Here is a 16,819-nt window from a genome sequence, read left to right as displayed (position 1 = left end):
TTTTTATGTGAGTTTTGAGCAACCCTAATTTTTAAACTAACGAAGCTAAGCGTGATATTTTTAGAGTACATTTTACATTTTACGCGCTTGTAAGGCAGAGAAAACAAATTACCTATTAATGATGAACAGTAAAATGTTATAAATCTTATACATTATATGATTGTCGACCATCGCTATTAATAAACTTCAACAATAATATTATAGATTTTGATACAATGAACTATTTCCATGAATAGGTTAGGTTATAGTAGCGCGTTTGAATTTTAAATTTTCACGAAATAGCGTAACGATAACGGTTTATCCTCAAACAATTTTAAATATTTGTAATTATTCAAAAAGTATAAGTGGTATAGATATATAGATACTTGAAAATTTCACAAGTTATTTAGATTGGCATTTTCTTTACATGATTTAATTTTAAAAATATTTTGACTTTTTTTGAGGTATTTATAGACGACTGAAATTTTCAATTTTTCTGAAAATTTTCTTTTGAAGTGTCGATAAAATTTTTTTGGCCCAATTAAAATACTTGAAAATTTAATACAAAGTTCCTCATAAGTTATTCTTATAGTGATTAAAAACTTATAAAAATACATAGGCACAATTTTTTTTTATTAGCATTTGAAGTTCAAATATTGACTTAATACGTAAAAATTACGGCAATGTTCAAATTATCTTAGATAGAAATTCATAAAAGTTTTTCTTTTTAAATCTAAAATTTGAAAATTTAATACAAGGCTCCTAACATATTTTTACAATAGCAGTTGAAAAATAAAAGAAATATATAGTCACAAATTTTTTTTATAAGCATTTACAGTTCAAATTTTGACTAAATACATAAAAATTACGGCAATGTTCAAATTATCTTAGATAGAAATTCATAAAAGTTTTTCTTTTTAATTCTGAGATTTAAGAATTTAATACAAGGCTCATAATATATCTTTACAATAGCAGTTGAAAAATAAAAGAAATATATACACAATTTTTTTACACGTATTCAAATTTTAATTTTGACAACATACGTAAAAATCACGAAAATTCGTAAATTATTTTATTCTAGAAATTCATAAAAAAATTCCCTTTTATATCTAAGATTTGAAAATTTAATACAAGGTTCCTAAAATATTTTTACAATAGCTGTTGAAAAATAAAAGAAATGCATAGTCACATTTTTTTTTACAAGCATTTAAATTTTAATTTTTAAAACATACGTAAAAATTATGAAAATTTGCAAATTATTTTAAGTTAGAAATTCATAAAAAATTTTCTTTTTAAGTCTAAGATTTGAAAAATTTTAATAATCTATAATATATCCTAGACAGATAAACCGTCTCCGTTCAGAAACGTTTTTCGTATACAATGATACCCATCATTGCACTGAAATTTAACCTACCCTAGTCAGAGGTCCACCCCACCCCAAATGTACAGCAGAGCGATTCCTACTTACCCGCTTTTTTTTTTTAAATTCGTAGTTTAATTGTGAAAAAATTAGATATTTAAACGAATATTTAAGATTTTAGTCAGGTATGTGGTTATTAAAAAAAAAAAAAAACATTAATTTTAGTGATTTTGATTTTTTTTCGCTAATATCAGCTATACTGTTATTTTTTCAGACGCAAAGAAATTTTAAAAATAAATAGTTATTTATACGATATAATATTTTTCAATCATTTATAAATAAACTACTATTTTTACAATATTCACACCGTGACCGTGTCACGGTACGCGTAGTATTGATAATTTACTACTTATAAGTTATTCCTCATTTGCTTCCAAATGAGGAACTTTAATCTTAAATTAAATCCTCATACCTTGGCTATTATAGGTTGTCAAATGCCAACATTGTTAGCAAATTAGTAATATACAGGATCTAACTACCTAAGGTTTATGTTATCTTTTCTAACAATGTTGCCTCGGGACTTCTCCCTCTGTTATCACTCCATTATGGGTTTATGGTAATATGTACAAGTTCCGCTGGTAGCGCTAGCAATGAAGTAGGTTTGTTTGATCTGATAAGAAGATTTTGACGTCGCTAAGTCGCTTTAACAAATAACAATAAACAAGGATTGTTATTCTAGTTATTCCTTACGCACTTATGCCACCATAATAATATTTTAACTCCAGGTCTATGGATCTATAATATATCTTATTCTATATTTAATAGCGTTTTCCAAGTGTTTAATTATTTTGTGCTACACGCGAAAATTGACCCCCTTAGATCATATTATACAATATTTGAAACATGAAAGTTAAAATATTAATACAATAAGTTTATATATGGTCTAAGTTGACACCACACCCCAGGGTTCACTTACTACTTGGAAACTACGCTATACTGGTGTAAGTGGAATAACATGTTATCAACATAAAATAATAATAAAAAATAGCCACACCACAGTTAAAATTAGTTATATAATTTTCCTGCTCTCGTGTAGATAAAATATCGCACTTTATCGTGATAATATGAAATTTGCGTTATCTACTACATTGGTAATACTAATTACATCATGCAAACGTAAGCCGTGTGCTCTTAGTCTGCGGTAATGCGGTCTCGACTATACTATTTGGATAGTTGGATGAAAAACGTAGTATTAAATCTCTTATCGGTTATAATATTATTTATTTTGTAAACAATGCCCTGTAGGTAGGTTGTAGACACTAGGCATAAAATTGTGGTTGCATAAATAATAATAATAATAATAATATGTTATAATGTAAGCATGATATATTATATTATCTATGTATAGTCACTAAACTTCAATGATACCGTAACTCGGCTATTTTGTAGTCATTTTATGAGTGTACATTAATACTTATTTTATTTTTTGATAACGATTAAATAGTAATAGTTAATTTTCATTTCTTGACATCAGTATTAATAAACTTTGTTTTAACTTTGATTTGTTAAGGTTGCTGTGTTTTTTCTTGTTATCTCCAAAACGAATTTGTTGAGCATTTGAATCAAGAACATCAACAGTGTGATAAATTTTGTTGCTACATTTGTGCGAATAAAGATGACGGTGAAGGATTTTTTGCACTCCACCCAAGTTTAATGATTACAGTAAGCATAAGTCAGATTTAACAAATAAGGAAATCTTTAATCTTTTAACTATTAATATTTACATGATTTATTTTTAATTTATTTTCCTTCATTTATGAAGTTTTACCGTTTTTATTTTGTTATCAATTGAATTGTGTACATAAAGGTATATTAATTTATGAGATCTAAGAAATTTTTAATTCATGTAATTATGAGATAGAATAATAAAAATAATTTTTCATAATGAAAGCAAAATGTTAATTAATCCTGTTTTTGATTTGCAGCATTTTAAGCTTCATAACTTAAATAAATATCAATGTATTTTCTGCTTGTTTGGCAGTGAAATTATTGATTCAATGATAAAACATTTAGCGTTTGAACATTTTGAATATGAACCTTTATGCTTGGAGCGTTCTACTGTATCTAATAATTGTGTACGAATATTTTTTTTTATTTATACAAATTACATTGATGAAATACTTTCAATCATTAAAATGATTATTTATTACAGGAATCTAAAGATATTAGAAATCTGAAAATTTTGAAATTGACAAAAGTTATTGATAATGGGATGGTAGAGATAGTAAATTTACCAGCAGAAACCATTTCTGGACCTGAAGTTTTGCCACAGCGATCTAAAAAAAGATCTATTGAGTGTCCTGATGTCCTATCAGTAGCTATGAAATCTGCTCGCATTGATGAAGGATCTCAACCATCCGATACAATTGTTATTACAGTTCCTGATAGTGCACAAATGGCAGAAAGTAGTACATCAATGTCATTAGCTATTGATAATGAATTTATTATGATTGATGATGTGAACCAAAATGATATGCAAGAAACATTGAAAATAAATCGCATTTGGTCTGAATCTAAGAACAAAAACAAGGAGCCTAATGTGTCATCAAATGATGACATTATTGTTATTGATGATGAAGACGATGTTGATTTGTCAGACAAAGAAGAATTTAATGAGAGTCCTACTAAACGAATTTGTTTAGAGAGCAAAGAATCAATCATTGAATTAAATAAAACCAAAAGATTGGCATTTCCTATTATTGAATTAGATAAATTGTTTGTTTGTAAAGAATGTGGTAAGTATTCAGTCAAATTATTTTTAATGGTTAATAAATAAAGATCGTTTAATATAATTAAAATGTTTGTCTTGTAGACAAAGTTTTCTCAAATGGTGAAGTGTATTATGCTCACCTATATGAATGTCCCTTTCGGGATTTTGAAGCTGGACAAAAATGTGTGCATTGTGTTAAAGTATTCAAAACTGCATTAAACATGACTGAACATATCAAACTTCATGGACCTGATCGTTTCAAATGTTACTTATGCAATTTTAAAGTACCATCTCAACGCGCTATTACACATCATATGAGAAATAGTCATCAAATTATAAATATAGATTTTGTACCTGAACATCCTACTTTAACAGATTTTAATAAAGATGATTTTATTGCATTTGAAGATAAGACAGTTGAACAGAAGAAACAAAAGATTAATAGCTTGTTAACATGTAACAAGTGTTCATTTAAGGGTAACACTCGTAAAATTATTATTTCTCATATGAAGGCCGTTCATAGTGCTGAGTCAAATGTAGATTGTGAAGATGGTTTATATAAGATAGCTCAAGAAGAACCAAATAGTACTAACAACTCTGACAATTCTTCAATGCTTCAACAAAGTACAAGCTTGAAAAGAAAACGTTCTACTGTAAGTTATTATTTTATTTTATTATACTGTTTAAATCAGGGATGGCCAACCCAAATGATCTTGCGGGCCACTTTGTAAACACATAACAATCCTGCGGGCCACATATAGGATTGCCAAAAAAGGTCATCAGCCAAAATATTAATATAATCACATATATTTAATTTATATAAAAGTATTTAATACAAAAAAAAAATGGAGTAAACATTACTATTTAGTGAGATATTTGTTGTTTCTCAACTCGTTCACTAAGCTTTTTTTATTTTAAAAACACAATTTGCTATAAGCTAGTGTCTACTCGTTTATATTTTTATCAGATTAGATTAGAATTATTAGTGTTTATATAATTTTTTTTTGTGGGCTGCGGGTTGGCCATCCCTGGTTTAAATGTTTAATATCTAAAATTATTTAACTACCAATATCAAGCTGTTTAGAATTTTGTTTGAATGTTGTTTTTTATGTTTTTATAAATTAGAATTTTGGCAACCAAAAAGGATCATTTAAAGCAAAATCCACAATTAAAAACAAATCAAAAAACCTGTATTTTTCGCCTGATACTATTGACAGTATTCCAAAGTCTCATATATTCTCAGATCCGATTGGTTGCTTGTTATGTACATACAATACAAAAGTGCGATCCAATCTCATCATACATTTGAATGGACATACAAAAGGACAAGATAATACTACTAAAGAAATTGTTAATCCTGTACCTTCTATTGGCAAGTCTGAACTCATGTTTGATAAAATGATCAATCTCTCTGCTAGTTCATTTGATGCTATGAATACTGAAAAGGTATACGTTTTTCTTTTCATGATTATTTTTATGGTTGATTTGTATGTATGTATTTTATTTTTTTATAATTGGTAATTCTAAATAATGAAATATTGATTTAAACTTTAATAATACATGATATATTGTGGTGAATTATTTAATTACAGTATTTTTATCATCATTTAACTGAATTGTTCAATTTTACAGATGAAAAGAGACGAACTTGATAAGAAAATTGTTGAAGTAGCCCCAGATGACAATTTAAATACAGAGATATTTCCTCAGTTCATTCCTAAAAATATGCGATATAAATGTTCAATACCTCTTTGTACTTACACAGGTATGACAGAGGATATGCTAAAGAAACATATATCAATCCTTCATCCTACCTATCAATGTTACATGTGAGTAAATTTTAATTTTTTTTTTAAATTTTTTAAATTTTCATAAGTTTTATTTAATTATAAAAATGTACTTATCAAAACGTTTTGAATCTACAAGTGTTCTTTGATAAAATATTCACTATTTATTTTTATAGATGTCCACATTGTCAACCGTCTTGCATTATATCTAAAGTTGTTGAACGAAATCAAATAGAACTTCATCTAATGTACCATGGTGCAAATCTATATCGTTGTCAATATTGTGAGTATATTGACTTCAATAGAGTTGAAATGAGAACACACATGAGGAATACCCATCTATCAGAAATAACTAGTTCAGTACAGTCCAATATAATTGTCATCAGACAAACAATGTTAGAAGATGATAGTATTGACAGAGGCAGAAGCAAAGGTATATTACATATTATAACTTATTAACTCAGAAAATTACAATATATTTATCAATTTGATTTTACATCATAGCTCTGTCAAATGTGCCTCAATGGGTATGTAATATATGCTCTAGCGGTTTAAGATATACAGAAAATGAGATAATATCACATATTGTTATGGCTCATAAAGTATCAAATATGTTTAAATGTCCTATGTGTCCATTTGAACACAAAGATGATGATGCTAGTATATTTGAAGAACATTATAAGTTGGAACATCCATCTGTAGCAGTAAAGTGCTTAAGAGTGTTTGAAAAGGTTAGTGTAGATTTTTGATTGTTTTTATTAGTACTTATATGATGCTTATTGCTTACAATTAACTGGATAAAATATTTTACAACTTAAAATATACTTTCAGTGATCACTAGATTTGAACTTATTATAAATATTAACCTATAATATTGAGTTTGATTTCTAAAGTTATGCGTATTATTTATCTAGATTACTGATAAAGAAGAGTTACACCAGCAATCCAAACATTTAGGTGGTTCAGAAATCATACTAGAACAGCAAGCTTTAGAAAGTATTGAACCTACTCTCGTGCCTCCTACTTGTCGAGGAATTCCTATTGAATCAACACCATTAAAAGTGTACAATAAATCTCGTGGTATTTCAAAGAGTCCAAAGTCAGCTACTAAAAGTTCTCCTATTCAACCTCATAAACAGAAAACATTAATAGACGTTTTCAATAAAAATGATAAGTTAGGAGCAATATCTGCAAATGGTCACTTTGTTTGCCCTAAGTGCCATGTATTCGAGACTTTCAATATAGAACTTTTCCGTGAGCACTTATACAAAGAAGTCAATTATAAAACGTAAGCCATTTTTTTTCTCAATTTTATTTTTATTGCAGAATTTAACTAATAGTTTTGTGATCTGTAGATGGAAATGCTTGATATGTTTTGAAATATCTGATTCTCCTAAAAAAATGGCATGGCATGTTAAAAAACATGGAATGGGAAGCAAATATGAAAAAATTGAAGATAGCGAAAAATTAAAATGGGTAATTAATTATACTTTATTTTTTTTTAAGGCCCTCGGTGCGCGCTATTTATTAGGTTATTTATTTAGAAATGAATTGTTGGCAATCTTATCTCGTTTCAGCATTGTATGTACAATTCTGTGAGTAGATGTGTGAATGGTTATTAATGATATTAATGTGTAATCCTTAAGTATATGATCAATGTACATGCACTTGCAGGTATATGAAATATTTTATTGTCCGTTTTGGTGGACAAAATTAACTTCATGATAATATGGATAACTCGTTGAAAACTGAATTTTTTTTAGATAATTTCAATTGACAAACAACATTTTACAGCCAGCATTATTATACTCAGATTTTTATTTGATTTTAATTATAGGAATAAAATAATTTATAAAAAGAAGCTGAATAATTTATTTTTTAGAGTTATTAGCAAGTTTAAGATTCAAATATTGGAAAACATAGTTTGCAGTGAACTGTAAAATATTTGCCTCTCAAATTTCAATAAAAAAATATCATTTGGTTGATTCTATAGCGAGCGATAATATTTCCTGTAAACTGAGTTTTTGAGAACAATATCTTATTAATTTTGAGCGCTTAAAATGATATTTATTTAAAGTATTATTTAATGTTTTGAATTTATATTTATTCATTAAGGTTGATCGAGTGATTGGACATCAACATATGTTATTGGCTGATTTAAATAAAATCAGTAAAGCAAAACATGTAAAAAGTGTTGAGTCAACTAAAACTGTAATTGTTAATAATAAAAGGACATCTTATTCACCAACTAAAGTATGTATGAATAATATTTATTCGTTATTTATTAAGTAATAAATATATTTTATTTTTAGAAAAAAAATATTGACCGTGAGAAAAAAGTCCCTCAATCTACCCCCGGTCCTGTGTCAAATGACGATATCATTAATCTGGTAGATGACTCTGACGACGAATAATTTGGTACAATCTATATTTACTTTTTTTTTTGTTGCCAATTGCAAATTTTTTTTGTAAAAAATATTATATAATACTAAACCTTAAATTAAATTATTTGATTTTGATTTGGTTTTCTTTTATAGGCAAAGTATAATTGTTATGTATCTAAGACTGACAAATTGGCTGTTAATTATTTAAATTAAAACATTACTATCATTCCAATATGGTAGGAAATTATTTTAGAAATTATCATTTCAATATTGTTGTTATATAGTTATACACACATAAAATGACATATTAAATCATTAAAATAACATTTTATCCTGTGTCAATATCTCAACATAAGAATAATATAATAATAATGTATATATTATTTATGGAAGACTGTTACATTTATTTTTTTGAGTACTATATTCATATGTTTATTATGTGAAAAGGATTATTAATTTATTTTCTAGTATTAGATAAAAAAAATAATAATTATTATGATTAGTGACTAGTTTTTTATTTCTTATGTTTTCATTACGTTTTATATGTATATACTTATAAAATGTGTAAGTAGAATATTGAGTAAATGCAAACAACTTGTAACCTTTTTTTTTTAGATTGATTACAATACCTATACCATATTATATGTTAAAACTTGAAAGTTAGGTTTATTACTATTTTACTATTTTTTTTTTTTTTTTGTATAAAATAAAACGTACATATTTTCTATTATATTTTTTTATAATTTGTCTTAATTTTTACAATTTTAAGTTGTTTAAATATAATCATAGATCTATATCTATAAAATGTTCCTATTAGTCCTTTACTCCTTGATACAACTTCACTGGTATAAATGTACATTTTGGTTGCAAATCATAGAACAGGGTGCACATAAATATTAAAGATAATTTTGCTGTGTGTACTAATTGTAGTTCTATTAATCAAAACAAAAGATAAATAAATGAGCTATTATTAACATTGTAAATTGTAAATAATAGTTAAATTTAACAAATCTTTGATAATTATTATTAATGATATAGAATTTTATAAAATTGCAAATGTGCAATCTGTACTTTGTCAGAATTACGGTATATGCCAATTGCCAGGTACCTAACCTCACATACTATTACGTGAATAATATTTGGTTATTCTCACAATTATAATATATATTTATATATAATATAAATAAGTTGTAAAAATCAAAATACTATTTTAAACCTATGAAATTCGTAGTAGGAAAAATAAATAAATAAACTCGTTAAGTTAGAAGTTGTTTTAAAAAATGAGAAAATCGTTGAGTTTTAAGTTACTTATAAAAATAAAAGTAAGACGTTAAGTAACTTAGTTAAAAGTAACTTAACTTTAAATTTTTAACTCATTAATGCCCAGCCATGAGTCAATATCACTGTTAACAACTTTTGTGTATTATTAAATAATATAAAACTATAATATTATGTATTCATATCGTAAAATATATTAGTAGTACATTATTATTTGAACCTATATCCATTTTTAAATTTTTAATCAAGTTAAACACTATATATTTACCCTTAGGTAATTGCCCATTTGTTGTGCGCCTTTTAATCAAAATTTCATAAAATCCATAGCGTAGTGCATCCCTATACATACCTAATAAATTATATGATTCAACAGTATAATACCTAACAATATTTTAAAGTTTTTGCAATTCACTGACATTTCGATTGTCGGATTTTTGATTGATTCCCTCCTCCCTCCTATAACTATGACCTAGACCGTCATCACAGCTTCACCTCTGGTGTTATAAAATTAGCAGACACCATTCCCCTTAATTAACTTTTTACATTGTTCATTAATGTTGACAACAATTTTTTTATCAAAATATTGCCACCTCCTCGTCTTTGCGGATGAGCGATAACTTAAAATTTTATTTTATATTGTATTTTATTTATTGCATTGCATTTTATTACGGCCCTACATCCTTGTCAATTGTGTCATGTACACAGCCATGTAATCCAGCCTGCTGATTGTGGCAAGCTAGTGTAGGTTGGTGGGTCGTGACGTTTTATTGTATTCAATTATACAGTAAATAAAATAGTAGTTTTAATAGTATATGTGTATGATAAAATATCTTCAAAGACTTAAAAAGTATTTACAATTACTGATTGATGATATAATAATTTACCTATAAAAGTATAAATCTATGGCAATAGTCAATTTAATATATTCTGTTCGGGTAGATAATTAGTTTAAAAAAAATCATTGTACATGTAGGTACCTACCTACATCCTGTTCAGAGTGGCGGATATGATGCGTTGTAGCGTTTGTAACCGCACAAACTGACATTTCACTAGAAGAATTAATATTTTTGTAAGTTTTTTATATTCTTTTGTTGCGAATGGCCTAATATAAATATATAACAAATATTTTGAAATGGACAAACATCATAAATACCGAAGCGCGGAATGCATATAAAATCCACGAAAAAACTATATACAGCAGCTTGGCGGTTGTCTAGTTATTGTTTAGGTAGGTACTCATTAAGTATATAAAGTATATGCCGTGGCCCACTCATAATATAATAATAATATTTTAGATTCTGAGCGGAGCGTAGAATGTATTGATTTTACCATGTGTGTTTGTTTTTTTTTGTGTCTGTCATTACGTTTTGGGGCAGTAAAAGTGCTTCGATTTTCGACTTCAGTACCTCGTTCGATCAGAAAGTGAATCTAGTTGGTACTTGGGGGAGGTCAAAAGTAAAAAATTCTTAATACTACTCTAAATAATCGAGAAAAACAAACTAAAAATTAAGGGAAAAACGGAAAATTTTACACACACTTATTTTTCGACAAAATCGATTTTGGTTTTTGATGTAATTTTAAAACATATTACCATAGATACATGCAATTTTCACCGAATGTTTATATAAGTAGAATATACTCCGTGCAATTTTCAAAAATGTTCGACTTAAGTTGAACTATTCATAGGCATTTGAAATTTTCGATCATTATTAGTTTTTTTTAAATTAATATTGATAAAAATTTATTTGTTAGGCAGAAAAGCTTGAAAATTTAATACAAGGCTCTTAACATATTGTTACAATAGCAGTTGAAAAATAAAAGAAATTCATTGTCACAATTCTTTTTTATAAGCATTCAAAGTTTGAATTTTGACAAAATACGTAAAAATCACAAAAATTCACAAATTATTTTAAACTAGAAATTCATAAAAATTTTCTTTTTAAATCTAAGATTTGAAAATTTAATACAAGATTCTTTACAAGTTTGTCAATTTTTTTCACAAAAGAAATGTTCACCTGAAATTCAAATTAAATTTTTATGAGCGTTTGAAATTAAAATTTTTTTTTTTAAAAAAACATTAGATTTTCACTGGATTTCACGTTTAGCGATTTTCTTATTTTGGTGTAACTCTAAAACAAATGACCGCACAGATACTTGAAATTTTCATTGAATGTTTATATAGGCATTTCATATATTTTATAAAATTTTAAAAATATTTTGATTTGTTTTGAGCTGTTTACTGACATTTTAATTTTTCAACTTTTTTAGTTTTTTTTTCTATAAATATCGATAAAAATTTATTTGTTGGGTAGAAAAGGTTGAAATTGTAATACAAGGCTTCTAACACATTGTAATAATAGCAGTTAAAAAATATTAAAAATACATTGGTACGTTTTTTTTTTATAAGCATTTAAAGTTCAAATTTTGACTAAATACGTAAAAATTACTGCAATGTTCAAATTATCTTAGATAGAAATTCATAAAAGTTTTTCTTTTTAGATCTAAGATTTGAAAATGTATACAAAGTTCCTAACATATTTTTACAATAGCAGTTGAAAAATAAAAGAAATACATGGTCACAATTTTTTTTTACAATCATTCAAATTTTAATTTTGACAACATACGTAAAAATCACAAAAATTCGCAAATTATTTTAAGCTAGAAATTCATAAAAAAATTTTTTTTTAAATCTAAGATTTGAAAATTTTTAATAATCTATAATATTATATCCTAAACAGATAAACCGTCTTCGCTCAGAATCGTTTTTCGTATACAAATATACAATGATATAATATCATTGGATTTAAATTTAATTCCATCCATTACAGTGCAACCCACTTCTAACCTACTGTACAACAGAGCGACATCCACTTTCCCGCTTTTTTGGTTATAGTATTATAAATAGTACACCCTTATGCCCCGTAAAATTCAACAATTATTATTCATATTTTACGCGTACGTTCTTCTAGACAGAAAAATTTCAGATTAATTTTCCCTTTCCCGAAAAAAAAAAGATTAAAGTAGGTAAATAAATTGTATTTTCACGAAGTATTGTAGATTTTACTTCTTATAAACTTGTGAATGGTATGTACGGTTCAGTTTGGCATGCGACCACCATTTATTGTACCCTCGAGAATATTTTGCCTAGGACCTCGCAAAGACGCAAAACCTATAACGGCGACCCTGGATGCGGGATCATTGTATTGCATAAATGCCACTGTATTTCCTTACTAAGAATAGAAGAATTTATTTAATTATATAAATATAATTATATACATTTTTAGTTAATAAGTTCATTATTTGATTCAAAGGTTATTATGAGAATTAGAGAGTACCTAACTATCAAAAAAAATAATTTTTAAAAGTTATTCATTTTTTTGTTTACCTATTAAATATAATATAGTGTTACGTATTAGGTATTAGGTAATGTGATATATTAAATACGCAAAAATGTGCCTACTTTGTTTAAAGTAAAATTTTACCAACAGTATAGAGAGAGAGGTGTAGCCTCCCACAATTTCATTAACTTACCATTTCAACGCACCAGGTCCTTTTAGCTGTGTTTTATAAATGGAATCCTTGAGCCCCTAATTGGCGTAATCAACAAGTAGCAACTGAAACTTTATAAGAGGTCCGAAAAATTAGTTGTACCCCTATGCTTAAATACATTACGCCACTGCACTGGTCTGTACACTTTTAAAATAGTGATTTTGCATTATTGATAAAAAGTTAATGACCATAAATAAACATTCATATTTTAATTCAATATTTTTAAAATTTTTCTTCTATAACATAAGCTTTTAAAAAAATCCAAAACAATTCATATAAGGTGCAGCGAAAAAACTGTTAAATAAAAACTATAAATTGGTTGAAATATTATGAAAATTGCATTATGTATTGAAAATGATTGTAATAGACAAATATTATTGTAAGATAGCTTGAATTAAATTTATAAGGTTTTTTTACAGGCAGCATATTATTGTTAATATTTATCGGAAATAAACTAATGAAATTTAAAATTTTCATGAATACCTAGCTTAAAATAAAATAACATATAATTTACCTACACAAAACAATTAAATTACTATCTAATTTATTATTTGTATTATTTATTGGTCACTCTATTTAAATGTCCGTTTCTGAAATATTGTATTCCATAATTAGTATTAAATAATTTCTTTTAATTATATATCAAACATCCAATCATTATTTACTAGAGCACCTACAAAAAACTTAAATAAGAATATTCATTTGATATTTTAAATGTATACATTTATCAAATATTCTTTTAATTTTTATATATTTATACAATATACGTATAGATAAATTATACTAAGTTGGGCCAACTGTTAGTTTTAACATAATTTTGGTATTCATGGATACTCGCTGAGTAGTGGAAATGGTGACAATGGAGTACTTGTACGAATACCTAACCGAATGTATTCGTTACTCACCACCTTCCCGTGGATGTTTGGTAACCATTAATCAATGTCAAGCCTAAAAATAAGTTAAACAATTTTTCTTTTTTTTGAGAAAAAAAAATTACAATATCGGTCAAATCGTTTTCAAGTTACGAACGAATAAATAAACACCATGTAAGCATTTCATTTTTTATTACATTATAGGTATAGAATATAGATGGGTAACAAATACTATTATATTTTTTCGATCTAAAACCACAGACCCCAGTTTATATTATAAATAATAAGACACAACAAAAGGATGAAAAGAATAATAATGCATTACCTATACATAATACCTTAGTATCTAGACATCAATGCGAATACTATTTGGTATGTTGATGCGAATGCAGTCTGATATTGTGAGACATTGTAAAACCTTTGAAGATCCATCCAAAATCTAAGACGAAAGGGGTTGGTCTTCTCCATGACATCGTTGCTCGTGATAAAAAAACCCTTTTAGATCTGTTTGGTTTGAACGTGATCTTTCATCCAGTGGCGCCATTTGGGATGTGGGGTTGGGTATACTTTGGCTTCCCTATTTTTTGCTGTGTTTTATTGAGCTGGATTACAATTCACAATGCGTCAACGGGGTTCAATCGTTAATTATAATCACTCTTCCACTGGTATCAAATTAAAGGATTTTTTTCTTCACTCAAAAGAGTAAAATCTTATCTTAGATCTCTAAACTTCAATGAGTGATGAACAATTAAGCGATTTAATGATCATAGCGGCAGAAAAAAAAGACGTAAACAAAATAAATTTAAATGAAGCAGTATATTATAGATTTTTTAAATTAAAAAGTAGAAAGTACCCATACAAGGTTTGTTGACTGAGAAACATGAGCCTACCCTATTCAATATATTAAAAGAGTTTAATTTTCCAAAAAAACTAATCAATCTCATTAAAGACTGCATGAAGAATTCAGAGATAAAAATTAAGACTGCAAATTCTACATCTCAATCGCTTAGAGTAGCCACTGGTCTGAAACAAGAGGACGCACTCTCTCCGATTCTTTTTAATCTAGTATTGGAAAAAATAGTTAGAGAGATGAATATATCAGAAGGCATAATATTAGGTCAGTTAAAGATAGGTCTTCTGGTATATGCAGACAATATTGCCATCATAGGACACAACATAGAGATAATGAAGACACATTGTAAGAAGCTATTGGATGCTGCGAATAAAGGCGGTCTCGTGATAAATGACGAAAAGACAGAATATATGAAACTTAGCAGAAGGGATAAAATGTATCAACGAGGAGAAAGTGTAGACGTGGAAGGACACATCTTCTACAGAGTACCACAATTTAAATACTTAGGTGTTATCGTAACTCAAGACAATGAGTTAAAGTTGGAGATATCAAGAAGATTACAATTAGCAAATAAATGATATTTCAGAGCTGGAATCCTGCTAAAATCTAGGTCGATATCTGTACATTTAAAAATTAAAATACATGACATTAATACGCTCCATCATCCTGTATGGCTCAGAAACATAGGCACTAAGATGACAGAGGGAGTAATATTAAACACTTTTGAAAGAAAAGTTATAAGACGAATATATGGACCATATATCTTGACCTTCGAACCGGAAAATGGTAAATACGAACCAATGAGGAGCTTCAAAACATGTTCCAAAAACCATGCATATTAAGGAGCCGCAAATAGAAGGTTAATGTGGGCTGGACACGCCTGGAGGAAAAAGGACACGATGATAAAAGCAGTAATCGAAGAGGAGCCGGTATGAAGAACATCTGTCTTAGATGGGAAGATTGTGTGAAGAGAGACGTAAAAACTGTAGATCCAAGAGCAAACTGGAAGGAAGTAGCAGAAGACAGAGAGAGGTGGAGGAATATATGTTGTACGGGATGGTCTTAAAAGCCGGAAAACTCTCTTTCAAAAAAAAGTAGGAGGTATAAGCTAGAATAGCATAATTAATTAAAAATACTAATGTATACCGTATAGAACATTATTGTATTATTTTTATTATAATATGTTAACATAGTTTTATTATATTTTTATAATAGTCCTACCACGAAATAAATCAGTGAATGATGTGTGAAAAATTAATAGCAAAAAACTAAAAAATATGAAGCGATCGGTTTCCACCAGTGACTGCCAGTATGTCACAAACGTCAAACACACATCAATACTTTATATTATAATAATGACTACTTAAACTTTCATGATTTCTTAAAATATTATAATTCATATTTCATAGCAAACAGCGGTCCTTTAAAATAGCAATACTTAGGGTATTTGTCTTACACTCTTACGATAATACGATATAAACAAACGATTTATATGGTAATCGGTCGGTGCGAAGACGTAACAAAGTGATGACGACGTCTATATGGTCTATATGACGCCAAAAAGCGCGCGGATACTGAGCACCAGTTGTCAGCTGATAAGAGCGGACTTTGGAGACTTGTGTTAGTAGAGAGACGTCCCGATTTCCGGTGCTGGTAGGTATATACTATAATATGTCTATATTATACCAGAGGGACGACCGTTTACCGCGAACAACCATGGCGACGCGAACGCTTGACGCTCAAGTGCCCGACGGGCCACGGGCAGCGCCCGCCAATTTTATTTCCCGACGAGTCGGCGTCGGTGGCGCACGGTCCGCCTGGCGCTTAACTGCCGCCGCCGTCATCACCACCACCACCACCACCACCGTTGTAACACTTCTCTCGCTGAATGGTCGGTGGTGGTGGGATGATACGATCCGCTGCGCATGCGCATTCACACGAGTAGTACACACACGCGCTCACCCGAACAGATCAATAATTTCTGCAA

The 16,819-nt window shown here is 28.1% G+C and overlaps 1 protein-coding gene across 6 annotated transcripts in view; it reads left to right on the top strand.

Moving 5' to 3' along the window:
- The window catches only part of LOC107172030 (uncharacterized), a 29,350-nt gene extending 20,574 nt beyond the window's left edge, over positions 1 to 8,776 (top strand). For 5 of the 6 annotated variants that reach the window (XM_089225876.1, XM_089225877.1, XM_089225875.1 and 2 more), the window contains 12 exons: positions 2,910 to 3,061; positions 3,325 to 3,474; positions 3,552 to 4,134; positions 4,212 to 4,762; positions 5,235 to 5,555; positions 5,742 to 5,938; positions 6,073 to 6,329; positions 6,401 to 6,627; positions 6,811 to 7,184; positions 7,252 to 7,372; positions 8,012 to 8,149; positions 8,209 to 8,776. In XM_089225876.1, the coding sequence (XP_089082002.1) occupies positions 2,910 to 3,061; positions 3,325 to 3,474; positions 3,552 to 4,134; positions 4,212 to 4,762; positions 5,235 to 5,555; positions 5,742 to 5,938; positions 6,073 to 6,329; positions 6,401 to 6,627; positions 6,811 to 7,184; positions 7,252 to 7,372; positions 8,012 to 8,149; positions 8,209 to 8,310 (3,173 nt within the window). In that variant the 3' untranslated portion in view covers positions 8,311 to 8,776. The remainder of the gene's footprint in view (positions 1 to 2,909; positions 3,062 to 3,324; positions 3,475 to 3,551; positions 4,135 to 4,211; positions 4,763 to 5,234; positions 5,556 to 5,741; positions 5,939 to 6,072; positions 6,330 to 6,400; positions 6,628 to 6,810; positions 7,185 to 7,251; positions 7,373 to 8,011; positions 8,150 to 8,208) is intronic. The other variant, XM_089225873.1, reaches the window with a different exon arrangement.
- Positions 8,777 to 16,819: the final 8,043 nt, after the last annotated feature.

This window comes from Diuraphis noxia, unplaced genomic scaffold (genome assembly GCF_037042655.1).
Source record: "Diuraphis noxia isolate RWA-SAM2 unplaced genomic scaffold, SU_Dnox_SAM2 contig0004, whole genome shotgun sequence".
NCBI lineage: Eukaryota > Metazoa > Arthropoda > Insecta > Hemiptera > Aphididae > Diuraphis > Diuraphis noxia.
This window is presented reverse-complemented; position numbering and strand designations above follow the sequence as displayed.